The sequence below is a fragment of the Chelonoidis abingdonii genome, chromosome 4 (assembly GCF_003597395.2).
Source record: "Chelonoidis abingdonii isolate Lonesome George chromosome 4, CheloAbing_2.0, whole genome shotgun sequence".
Classification (NCBI taxonomy): Eukaryota; Metazoa; Chordata; order Testudines; family Testudinidae; genus Chelonoidis; species Chelonoidis abingdonii.
In genome coordinates, this window is record NC_133772.1 from 4,767,541 (window position 1) to 4,779,593 (window position 12,053).

At 53.3% G+C, this 12,053-nt stretch overlaps 1 protein-coding gene across 4 annotated transcripts in view; it reads left to right on the plus strand.

Annotated features, from left to right (window-relative positions):
* The first annotated feature begins 228 nt into the window (after positions 1–228).
* Positions 229–12,053, plus strand: part of SRCAP (Snf2 related CREBBP activator protein) — a 29,374-nt gene continuing 17,549 nt past the window's right edge. The window contains exons 1-12 of one of the 4 annotated variants that reach the window (XM_032763123.2): positions 229–317; positions 3,287–3,360; positions 4,600–4,832; positions 6,383–6,622; positions 6,942–7,127; positions 9,066–9,206; positions 9,652–9,886; positions 10,222–10,475; positions 10,787–10,877; positions 11,019–11,108; positions 11,492–11,647; positions 11,730–11,980. In XM_032763123.2, the coding sequence (XP_032619014.1) occupies positions 4,788–4,832; positions 6,383–6,622; positions 6,942–7,127; positions 9,066–9,206; positions 9,652–9,886; positions 10,222–10,475; positions 10,787–10,877; positions 11,019–11,108; positions 11,492–11,647; positions 11,730–11,980 (1,689 nt within the window). In that variant the 5' untranslated portion in view covers positions 229–317; positions 3,287–3,360; positions 4,600–4,787. The other 3 variants (XM_032763122.2, XM_075065870.1, XM_032763124.2) reach the window with 3 other exon arrangements.

Here is a 12,053-nt window from a genome sequence, read left to right on the forward strand (position 1 = left end):
TCGCGAGAGTTGGCGGGCGGCGAAGCGGGCGGGGGGGGCCGGCCCTGGTGGTGGAGGTGGTGGCGTCCGCCATTTTGCCGCGGCGGCTCGGCTCGGCTCGGCGGGGCCTGGTTCGGGGTCGGCATTCGGGGGTGAGGGGCCAGCGCGGGGCTGATCGAGGCCGGCGGACCGAACGCAGGGGAGGGCGGGTGGCTGCGGCCGGGGGGCTGCGGTTGCGGCGGATCTTGCCCGCGGCGCGGCGGCGCTGGGGCTGAGGCGGCGCAGGAAGGGAGGCGGAGCAGGAGGCGCCTCCCTCCCTCCTCCCCCCTCCCACCCAGGTAAGATGGCGGCCCGGCCGGGGCTCCGCGCTCCCCCCCCGCCTCTACCCATGGGGGCGCGAGACGCGCTTGGGATGGGAGGGGGCGCGTGCGCCGCCAACGGCCGGTCCCCCTACCCGCGTGGCACTAACCACCGCCTCCCCTAGAGAGGGTAGCCTCGCTCTGAGGAGTGCTGGGCAACTGGCGTGGGGTCAAAGGGCAAAAGGGCGGTGGGTTAGGGTGTGCAGGGGTCGAGGGGCAAAAGGGTGTTGGCATGGCCTGTAGGGGTCAGAGGTTAAAGGGTCAGAGGTCAAAGAGTGTTGGGTTAGGGTGGGGGTCAAAGGGTGTTGGGTTAGGCACTGGGGATCAAGGGGCAAGAGGGGGCTGGGCTGGGGCTGACAGGATCAAGGGGGAATAGGGTTAGGGGCTGAGGCTGACAGGATCAAGGGGGAATAGGGTTAGGGGCTGAAGGAGGGCAGGGGTTAGAGGTCAAAGGGCAAGAAGGGTTGGGTTGCAGTAGGTCAGGGGCTATGGAGTCAGGGGTAGCACAGCTAGGGGGTCTGTCTCAGAGAGTAGTAGATCTGAGGGGGTCTGAGCAGGGTCAGGGGGTGTCAGAGCTTGTGCAACAGGCGGTTGCAGGATCCGTGGGGCAGGGAGCATCAGGGTTGATGGGACAGGATCAGGAGTTTGCCCAGCAGGCAGCCACGGGTTTAGTGGGGTAGGGGACACTGGTGTTGGCACAACAGGCAGTCATGGAGTTTGTGGGGCAGGATCCAGGGGCACCAGGGCTGGTGGGGCAGGATCAGGGGGAAAGGGAGTTTGTCAGTTTGGGTCAGGGGTTGCTGGGACACAGTATGTCAAGATTAGTAGTGACAGCGGAGGCAGGACAGTCTCCAGGCAGGACAGAGGTGGTTGACAAAAAGGATTTGGCAGCATGGGGTTTTGGGAAGAGGAAAATGGTGGGTGTTGGGGTGACAGGTTTGGCAAGACAGAGTTGTAAGGTAATGTGGTTGGGGTGTTATAGGATGATGGGGTTGGCAGGTTCAATGATACAGAGATCCAGAGTACCTGGGTTGGCTGGATGGGGTCAGAAGGTACTGGGGTTGGAGGTAGAGGGATATGCAGTGACGGGACGAGATCAGCGGGTGAGTGGGTTAGTGGACTTGGTGACGGTACCCAGGGTATCAGGCTTGAAGGACACAGATTACAGGACTACGGAATTGGTAGGGTTGGCAGGACAGGACCAGGGTGTAGTAGTGGCGGGAACAGGGGTGGTGGGACAAAACCCTGATATGACAGGCTTGGCAGGATGGGTTCAGGTATCAAGGGGGCTGGAGGCAAAAGTGGGACTGGGTAAGGAGGTCGTAGAAGCATCTGGGATGGTGGGAAAAGGGGTGACAGGGCTCGCAGGCCAGGATCGGAGGCTTAGTGGGTTGAAGGTGGCGGGAAATAGAGTGATTAAGTTGTTGGGACAAAGTCCAGAGGTGCTGGAGTGGGAAGGGGCAGTGAGATGCGAACGTAGGATGGCAGGGACGGCAGGATAAGAGGGGCTGGGGCAAGAGGGACAGGGTCGTGTATTGGGAGCAACGGAGGCAATGGGGCTCAGGATGGCAGGTTTGGCATTGGAAGGGTGCAGGGTGAGGGAGTTAGTGGGACAGGGTCAGGCCTTGGCAGAGTTGGTGGTGGCAGGGCACGGTATGCAGGGGCTGGCAGGACCGGATCATCGGTTGGTAGGCGAGCGACCTGGGGTGACAGAATCAGTGGGTTGGGGGTTGGCAATGGAGGGATACAGGGCAAGGAGGTTGGCGGTACGGGGTCAGGGGGTTACAGGGTTGGAGGTGGTTGGGCACGGGTTCACTGGGTTGTTGGGACATGATCAGAGAGTTCCAGGGCACAGCATCACAAAGTGGGGTCAAGGGGCCCCTGAGTTAGCAAAGACAGGACACCGGAGGCAGGGGTGGGCACAGAAGGATCAGGGAATGACTGAACTGGTGGTGGTGGGACACAGGGTGACTGGCGTGATGGGATGGGGAAGTGGGGCTGTGGGATTGGCAGGGACGGGACAGGGCATGGGGTAACAAGGAACAGCTAGGCACATGGGACCAGGAAACAGGAAGGTGTAATAGGATTGGGACTTATGGGGGTTAGGGTAGTGAAGGGGAGGGGACGCAGGTTGCGGTTTGGGGGTGCAGTAATGTGGTGAGCAGGATGAAGTCGGTGGGGTGGGAGCCAGGGGTTTGCAGATAATGACAATGGAGTGGAGTGACAAGGGATGGGTCAGGAAGGGGTCACAGGGTGGGCCAAGATTGAGTGTAACAGGGATGCCAGGGCATCAATAGATCAGGGGGTGGGAGATTAGAAAGGGGAGAAGGGCTAATATGGGATAAGGGATAACATTACAGCAACAGCATGGGCAAGGTGGCAGACAGGGAAGTGGCCAGGGTTAGAGGAGAGACTGCAAGGGTCTGGGCTCCTGACTCTACCCTATCCCTCTGGGACATCATCTCTTGCAGACGAGCCAAGCCAGCGAGCTAAGTGGAGATGGGTTATACCAGCCTTGACGACATCTAGGCATTGCTGTTGGCGGCCAGCCGTCTCCCAGGCTCCGCACTGGACAGACAGGGTGTCCCCGTCCCTTCCTCTCCCCAGCACCCTTAACAGGTCTCTGCCTTTCCCCGTAGGCAGGGATTTGGTAGCTGGTGCTCAGAGAAAACTCTCCGTTGTGTCCTGCAGCTAGGTCCATAGTCTGCTGGCTGCATTTCAGGCTTGGAGAGACAGGTTTAGCTCAACCCAAGGACTGGTTTGTGCGAGCCATGTTGGACCAAGGGCGCAGGAAGAAGTGGGAGGAACGGGGAGGTGAGGGGTCTATATCCCTGTGGAATACCCTCCCAAGGAAAGGGCTCGGATGGACTATTTGTTACCTCTTAGAAAAGTGTGAAGGGAGAAGGAAGTCTGGATGCAGGCCCCCATCCGGTCCCATCTTGTTGCAGGAGCAGTCTTCCCCGGGAAAGAGAAACCGTGGAAGTGGAGTCTGACGAGGAGGAGGAGTTCTCAGCTCACACAGGTATGGCTGGGACATGCTCTCTGGTGGCTTAGGGCTTTGTCCCCCTCTTGCGGGAAGCCAGCAGTGTAGCATTGCCTTTGCAGCGGGAAGCTTTGGATGTTCTCCAGAACAGTGTCACGTTTCACCCCACAGGCAGGTGCTTTTCAGCAGCGGGCAAGTGAATCCTTCCCACTGTAAGAAACCCTTTTGAGATCCCAAATTCAAAAGTGTTAGAAAAAACACAGATCACTGATGAAAAGGGCTGAGGGATCAAATGGGCAGACGTTGGTTATGGATTCCCTGTGTCAAACTGGGAAGCAGCCATTCTTGGGGGATTCCTGACAAAGAACGTGGTGTATTTCCAACTATTTCAAAATGATGTTTACTTCAAGATGTTTTTGTTTCCTGCTAGGAGGAAACTTTGACACCGTGGGGCTGTCTTCTTGTTGTGTTGTCATACAGCACTTAGCGCAGTGCAGTCCTGGTTTGTGACTCACGCATCTAGATGCTACTATAATAATAATATAAGTAAGATAGTATATGAACATTCTTGCTAAGTAAATTAATTTCAGCTGCAAAACTTAGTCCTGGACGCATTAAAATTGCACTTATACTAGTGATGCTGAACTCGGAAACTTCCTGATCAGCTCTTTCCACTTAAGGCAGTAGACTGTATCTGTATTATGGAGTTGTCACAGTGCATGTTTATTGATGTAATGTAAATCAGTGCAGATTTTTTTAAACTTAGATCAGGCCAAATTTGTGCTTATCCCAACTTCAGCAGCTGTTAAAATATGAACAACAATTGAAAATAAAGTGTCCTGTGTCCTGAGCTTGGTTCCCAGTTCTTGGTAGTTAATTGACAGGTAGAACTGGCAGCAAAAGGCAGTGTAGTCAGGGATGGAGTTTTTCCCCATTGTAAACTTTTTTTTTTTTTCCCATTGAAGATCAGCGTCTACCCCACAGCACAGAACCAAGGAATCCTGGCTCTGTTCCCTCCTGCTCTGATCCACTAGACCCCAATCCTCTCCCAGAGCCAGGGCTAAAACCCAGGAGTTCTGACTTCCAGCCCTTTGCTCTAACCATTAAACATACTCCCATCTAGTTATCTAGTTGTGTTTTTGCAAGGTGAGTCTCCCCAGAGGAGATGAGTGTTGCCTTTTGAGTATGGGCAGCCTTCTGTAGCAGAGGAGTCCCATCAGCTCGCCCAGCTGACAGCATGAATACACGTTCAATGGCTACTTCCCCATCTCTTGTCAGGTGATTCAGAGACAGGCAGCCCCGAGCGCAGGCTGGGCTGCCAGGGGACCCAGGAGCTGGACAGTTCGTCCCAGCGGTTGCTTGACCAGAATGAGGCCGGTTCCCAGCATGCACTGGAGCAGGACGACAGCACTTCGGCCACGAGCAAAGCTATCGGGGCGCGAGGCGAAGAGCAAGGGAGCAGTAAAATGCAGAGCAATCCTCCCCAACAGCACCATGCACTGCACAGTGAGGTAGGGGCTCCCAGCCTGGCCTTGGAGCTGATCAGGAACACACTGCATTGCTGCCTGGGAGGCAGAGCTGGAGAAACTCGAATGTTGCTGGGGTTTCAGAAGGGGGCGCTCTCCTCTCGCAGTCAGTGCTGATCCCAGTGTGGTGCTTGGGGGAGCTGTGCTGCAAGGAGCAATGTGGGGCCTCACTAGGGGGCTCCTGCCCTTCAGTCAATGCTGAGCCCAGCCCTTGGAGGAGCTGTGTTGCAGGGTAGGGAACACTCTCACTTCAGAGTCCGTGTCAACACCAGTGCAAGGCTAGGGAGCACTGTGCTGTATGAAGCAGGGTGGAAGCTCAGTAGGGGGTGCTCTTCCCTCACAGGCAGTGCTGGCCCCAATGCCATGCTGACAGTCACTACTGCTATGTCTACGCTAGAAAATGATGTTCACCTAACTTATGTCTGCGTACAGCCACTGCAGTTGTTATATTGCTTGTGTGGGTTCACACTTGGTTCCTTGTGTTGTCGGTGCCTGTTCTCACCAGGAGCACTTGTATCGATTGTATTATCAGCGTGGGGCATTGTGGGACAGCTCCTGAAAGCCAGTAACTAGCAGCGTAAACAACACTGACATTGCGTCGACCTAATTATATCGACTGTGGCTCTACGCTGCTGGGGGCGGTGGTGTTACTAAATCAATGTAGAGAGGCACTTGCATCGGCAGAGGTCAAATTTAAGTGAAGGAACTTCCACAGCTAGGTCAACGCAAGGCTGTAGTGTAGAGCAGGCCTTTGCTGTAGGTCTTTCATTAAGACAGTGATACTTGGACTGAGGCGCAGGAGCCGCATTTAGCTCTTTAAACTGTTTCCTGCAGCTCTTTGTGCCACATGATGTTAAAACACTGTGTGATTTAATTATTAACCAGTCTAAGTCATTAACCAATCAGGGTGTTGTTACTATATTTTTAATCAATTGTAGTTGATAAAATAATTATGCGGTTAATCATTTTACTGTGAGAATTTATTATATATTTCTATAGTAAATGAAACAGTGAATTCACACTACTGCGGCTTTTTTGGGTAATGTTGATCGCTAATTTGGTTCCTGAATCACTGAGGTCCGAGTATCGCAGCATTAAGAGATTTAAGAAACTGCTTTCTGCGAAAGCTGGCTTGGCCCTTTTTTTTCCAAGACTTGGAGTATTAATCTTACTGTCCTGTCCAAATCTTAAATGTAATTCCATTCCGCTTCCTTAATTCCGTCTGCAGTCTCAGGTGGATATGGGATTTTCTGTCACTTCCCGTCCAAAACTGTTATGTGCAGCTGATAATTAGAGGCCATGCCTCAGCCGAGAGCTGGCTGCACCTGGGTGCTGGGTGAGGGATCCCTGTATAAACAGCCCCCTTCTCCACTCCAGGGACAGCTGCATCTCAGCACCAGGCAAGTCTGTCTTGTGCATACACATGGGGAAAAGCACTTTACAGTCCTTAGTCTGAACAGGCTGCTGAGTTCACTGGTTCCATATGTAGCTGTGGCAGTGGCTGTCCCAGTCACCTCATCCTCTTTCGCCCCCAGATTGCACCAGACAAAATGACGGGGAGCAATCCTGTGTCACCGGCCTCTTCGGGGTCACCTGCCTCCAGTGGCAGCATCTCACCATCACACCAAACTCACGATTCCTCTCTGGACAGTCACCTGGGCTTTGATGTGCCCAGGCTGCAAAGCAAAGCTCTGGCGTCCCCAGGAGTTTACACCTCGGACCCGGCCAGCATGTGGGACAAGACGCATGCTGAGATCGCTGAGCAGGCCAAGCATGTGAGGAGCTGACTGTGTCTGAAGGGTCCCCTGAGCTGGAGCCCTCCATGCTCCCATGGCCATGACACAGATGCCCTCAAGGAGCCCATCCCAGGGCGGGGGAGTGGAAGGAAGTGGGGCTGGGAAGGAGGGATAATGTGACTCAGAGCTCCTTTAGGTCCCTTACACCTGTGTCACTGTGGGGTCATCTTTTGTTTAGGGTCAGATGGGTCTCGGCCCAGAGGATGGTTGCTGTGGGTCTCCCTGATTTACCCCTGCCTTCCAATCTCCTGTGATGGGTGGGGGCTGGGATCCCTGCTGACTTGGTGCTGTGTTCCAGGAGGCGGAGATTGAGAACCGCATCGCGGAGATGAAGAAGGAGGGTTTCTGGTCTTTGAAGAGGCTCTCCAAGGTGCCGGAGCCAGTTCGCCCCAAGGTACACTGGGATTACCTCTGTGAGGAGATGCAGTGGCTTTCGGCAGACTTTGCCCAAGAGAGACGCTGGAAGAGGGGAGTGGCCAGAAAGGTGAGCTCTGCCCCTCCCTGAAACAGCTCTAACTGGTTTATTAAGTCCCCTAAAGCCCAAAGGTGGGTTTGGATTGTCTTGGAAATTGCTGTGCCTTGAGCCGTAGGGTAAATAGTCCAAACCTGGGGGCGTTTGCGATAGACCTGTGAAAGTATCCCATGACATCAAAATGTTCTGTGTCTTCTAACTCTCTCTTACACGCATCTGGGGCTCAAACCTATTGCTGTGATCCTCCCCCACTCAGGATTGATCTCAGCCAGCATTTCATACCCACTGGTCCCCTGGGAAATCAATAGCACAAGAGTCATTGAAGGCCAAATCTGGGAATACCGGCATAGGTCAAGCCACAGTGCAGGGTGGATTGTTTTAAATCAAAGCTATTTAAATGCCTTATCTTAATCATGATTTAAATCTGCAAGCCGGTAGCCTTGATTTAAATCATTTATTTTACTCTTGTTCTGCATTTGTACTTTTTAGTTACTTTCTTAAGGAAAGGTTGATTCTCATTGATTGGTAACACTTACAACATACTGATTTACAACTAAATATAACCTTTGTACTAAATTTGGTGCTTCTTTTAGTTAACCAGCAGGATATGCTACTTACATCTTCATTTAAGCAAGTACATAGTTTAAATTACATTTACTCTGATTCTTAATTTTTACATTTTTGTTAGTTTAGAAAACAGTGAATGATGCATTTCTTTTTTACATGTGATTTGTGCCAAGCTAAATGGAGAGTCAGCTAAATGCACAAAAAAAGTTTTGAATGTTTTTTAAATAGTTAAACTGTCTTAAACATGCTAGATAAACAAGAAAAGTTTATCAGTTTATCAAAACATGTTTTATGCTGAAAACTGATTTATTAAACAAAGGAAGTACTTCATGCATTGAACTGTGGTTTTGGTCACCATGTCCTTCAGAAATTTAGAATTAGTAGATCACGTCCTCTCATGCCTAGTTTTTATTCATAGATTGGAAGAAGAAAACAAGTTTTTCTGCTTTTTCAACAGCCAGCTCATTTCATAACTCTGAATTATCTAGTCATTGAACTGAGTTAGTTGGATAAACTGAAATGAAGCAAATTATTCTGCAGCTGCAGAAGAGGCTACTTGTGTCAAAAGCTAGTTTAAAACTACAACAAACTCTGGTTCAAGGTTCTTTGCCTGTGACTTCCACAAGTTCAGTGCATTGTCTTTCTTTAAAACTTGGCACAAAAATTAGCAGTGCACATTTGGTATTTAATTTTGATTATTTTATAGACGCAATAGATTATAGTAAGTTGAGGTCTTAACGTAGGTTGTCATTTCAAATTTAACTTTAAATAGGTTTATTATTAAAATGTAAACCTATAGCTAATTTAAATGTTGAAAATCTGATTTAAAAAAAACCATAGATTTTTGTTCACCATTCTATGCCAAAGAGGGTGGAGAGGCACATGTTCAGCAGGACAGTGTCTCTATTGCAAGGCAGAGAGTTTGCAGGTCGCCTGGTATCGGGGTAGCTGGATGGCTCCCATGTGCTGTGAGTTCAAGTCCTGCCCTCAGCAGCTCTCTGTGACTGCTGGGCACATTTTGCAGGGGATTTACTAAGAGTTCTACCCAGAGAGCACTCCTTCTGGCTTAAGAGATGGCATTTCCAAGCGCTCTGGAATCCATCCAGGCACCATCTGCCTGTCCATCCATCCAAGCACCCATCCATCTATCCATGTTTCTGTGCTCCATCTAGGCTTGCTCTGTCTGTCCTAGGTGCTGAACGGAAACCTCCATGACCCTTCTCAAACTGTGGCTGGTGACCCAGCTGTTGGTTGGCAGCAAGTCCCTAGGCTGTGGCTCCAACTAGAGAGATCTCCCTCACCCCCCAATACAGTCTGCTCTGGGTCAGTGAAGCTCCGATGTCCCCCCTGAGTGCATCTCACCCTCCTCCTCCTCTCCCCCAGGTCGTGCGGATGGTGATCCGACACCATGAGGAGCAGAAACAGAAGGAGGAGCGAGCCAAGCGGGAGGAGCAGGCCAAGCTGAGGCGCATCGCCTCCTCCATCGCCAAAGAGGTCAAGCAGTTCTGGAGCAATGTGGAGAAGGTGGGTAGGGCGTGCAGCGCTAGAGGGAGTGCTTAGGCTGGCTTTGGGCCTGGCCTTTGTCATATAAGAATTGTCACATAACATACAGGCCTCTCTAGCCTGGTATCCGTGCCTCTTCACTGCTCTAGCTCAGGCTGTTGGGCTTCTCTCTCCCAGCATCCACTATTCTCTGTCATTTCAGCTTGGGCATCAGGACTCTCTAGCCCAAGGTCCCTGCCTCTCCGGGGCTCCAGGGTGGGTTTCACTAACACAGCATCTTGTATTGAACAGTAGAATACAGTCGTCAGAGGGGAGATTTCCTTTTGCCCCTCAGCTGGGCCACAGCAGGAAGGTTGTTCAGAAGCGAGTACGACAGGCTAACAATATGCTGCCTATTGAGACCTCCCTCTTACCCTTCTTTTTCACTTGGATGTCCCTCCCCACCCCCATGGCCCTCCACTGGCAGGTGGTGCAGTTCAAGCAGCAGTCTCGCCTGGAGGAGAAAAGGAAGAAGGCCCTGGACCTGCAGCTGGACTTCATCGTGGGCCAGACGGAGAAGTACTCAGATCTGCTGACTCAGAGCCTCAACGAAACCTTCCCCATGGCCAGCAAGACTGGCTCCTCCTCCCACATCAGCTCCTCCCATGCTGGCTCCACCGCTTCCAGCCCCCCGCCACCTCTACACCTCACTGACGAAGAAGGTATGGAACCAAAACATCCTGCGTCCCATTCCCTGCTCACCTTGAGCCAGCCAGTCCTCCCCTAGAGGTTAAAGGTCTTGTGTCCCTTTCCCCTGAGTTGGTCAGTCTCTCCTGCCCTGGGGCAGGATTGGAGATAGCACTCTTTGGAGATGAAAGATTCCATGTCCCATTCCCTGAGCCCTCCAGTCCCATCCCCCCAGGGCCAGATCAGCCAGCGCCTCCTACAGGGAAAAGGTACCAGGTTTCACTTCCAGGGCTCCTTAGCCCCAGGGTTCCCCACTTGCCCTATCAGTGCCCCAGGTGTATGGTTCATCCCCTGCTTCCTCCTCCCACAGATGGGGACTTCCAGCCCCATGAGGAGTCAGACGACGAGGAGACGATTGAGGTGGAGGAGCAGCAGGAAGGGAACGACTCGGAGACGCACCGGCGTGAGATAGAGCTGCTGAAACAGGAGAGTGAGCTGCCCCTGGAAGAGCTGTTGCAGTCCCTGCCCTCCCAGATCCTGGAGAATTCCTGCAGCACTGCCCCCTCCATCTCCAGCTCCAACAACAACGAGGAGGAGGAGGCAGTGGGGGAGAGTGAGGAGGAGGTAGAGAAACAATCCAAGATTGTAAAGGTAGCGGAGGGGTGGGTCAGACCTCCCAGGGAGGCTAAGGGGATTGGTGATCGGCAGGAGTCTGTGGGGCTGTAGACAGGACACCCCTGACTGGGGCAGCACTTTGCTCAGAGCAAGCACCTCTCTTTGCTGCCCACTGACCTGGAGAGGCAGCTGCATTCAAAAACTTTAAGCTGCATGCTCTATGTGTCCCAGCTAGGCCAGGGTAGGAGGGCTTGGAGGGGACAGGGCTCTCCCTTTGGGGTAGGAGGGCCTGGCCCCAGCGCTCTCCTTCGTGCCTCCAGCAGGAGAAAGCAAAGTCCGTCATGCAGAGGAACAAAAGGCCATGGAAACCTGACAAGGAGGATGAGGAGTTCACGGCCAACGAGGAGGAAGGTGAGCATGGCAAGGGATCTGCTGGAGCATCTAGGCTCTGGGTGGATGGGAGGGACCTGGCTGCCACTGGTGGCTGATGGGGTGACAGGTTAACAGGGCCTTCTCCCATCCACCTGGTAACACAGCCCCCTTTTTCCTCAGCTGAGGATGAAGAGGAGACAATCGATGCTGAAGAGAAGCTGGAAGGGGACATGGATCACAGGAAGGAACTGGATGACTTGGCCCAGGAAGGTACGGAGTGGATGGGAGGAGACTGATTCCAGCCATGTAGCTCTGATGTTTGACATGGCCTGGATCTCTCTCAGGGACATAGGGTCAGTTTCTCTGTCCCACCATCCCCAGGGCTCCTTGCAAACTGTTCCCCAAGTCATGTGATCAGTGTTCGGAGAGCACTTAAACAGGTCTCTGCCTGGCCCCATAGGATGGGATTTGGTAGCTGGTGCTCAGAGGAACCTCTCCATTGCAACCCGCAGCCAGGTCCTTCCTGTGCTGGCTGCGTTACAGATTTGGAGAGACATCTAGTCACAGGGCAGGGGTGGGACATGACATGGCCCTTGCCCCGTCCCACCCTCTGCGTGTTCCCATGCACCCCTGACCCTGTCGCTGTCTGGCAGGGGAGTTGCCCATGGAGGAGCTGCTGCAGAGATACGCCGGCGCCTATGCCTCAGACTTTGAGATGGATGAGTCAGATAGCTCCTCGGATGCCTCGGAGCCCAGCACCTCGGAGTACGAGGAGGAGTCAGAGGACGAGGACAGCAGCAGCCAGTCAGGTATGGAGGGGTGAGGGGGTGCGGTCTGAGGAGTGGGTGGGTGTCTTAAGGCAGGGCTGATGCTGGCTGGGTCTTGCCCTAGACTCCACTGCAGAGGAGGAGAGTGAGGAGGAGGAGGAGAGCGAGGAGGAGGAGGATGCCCCCGCTGAGGAAGCGACGGCAGCGAGCCAAGAGGAAGACTTCGGCGTGGAGTACCTATTGAAAAGGGATGAGGATCGGGGAGAGGGGGGTAATGACGCAGCCCCCGCCCTGGGACCCAAGAAGGAGATCACAGACATCGCAGCCACTGCCGAGAGCCTGCAGCCCAAGGGCTACACCCTGGCCACCACCCAGGTAAGCGGGATCGCAGTGGGAAGGGGGTTGGAGGAGGGAAGGCAGCCAGACTAACCAGCTCCTCCCCCTTTGC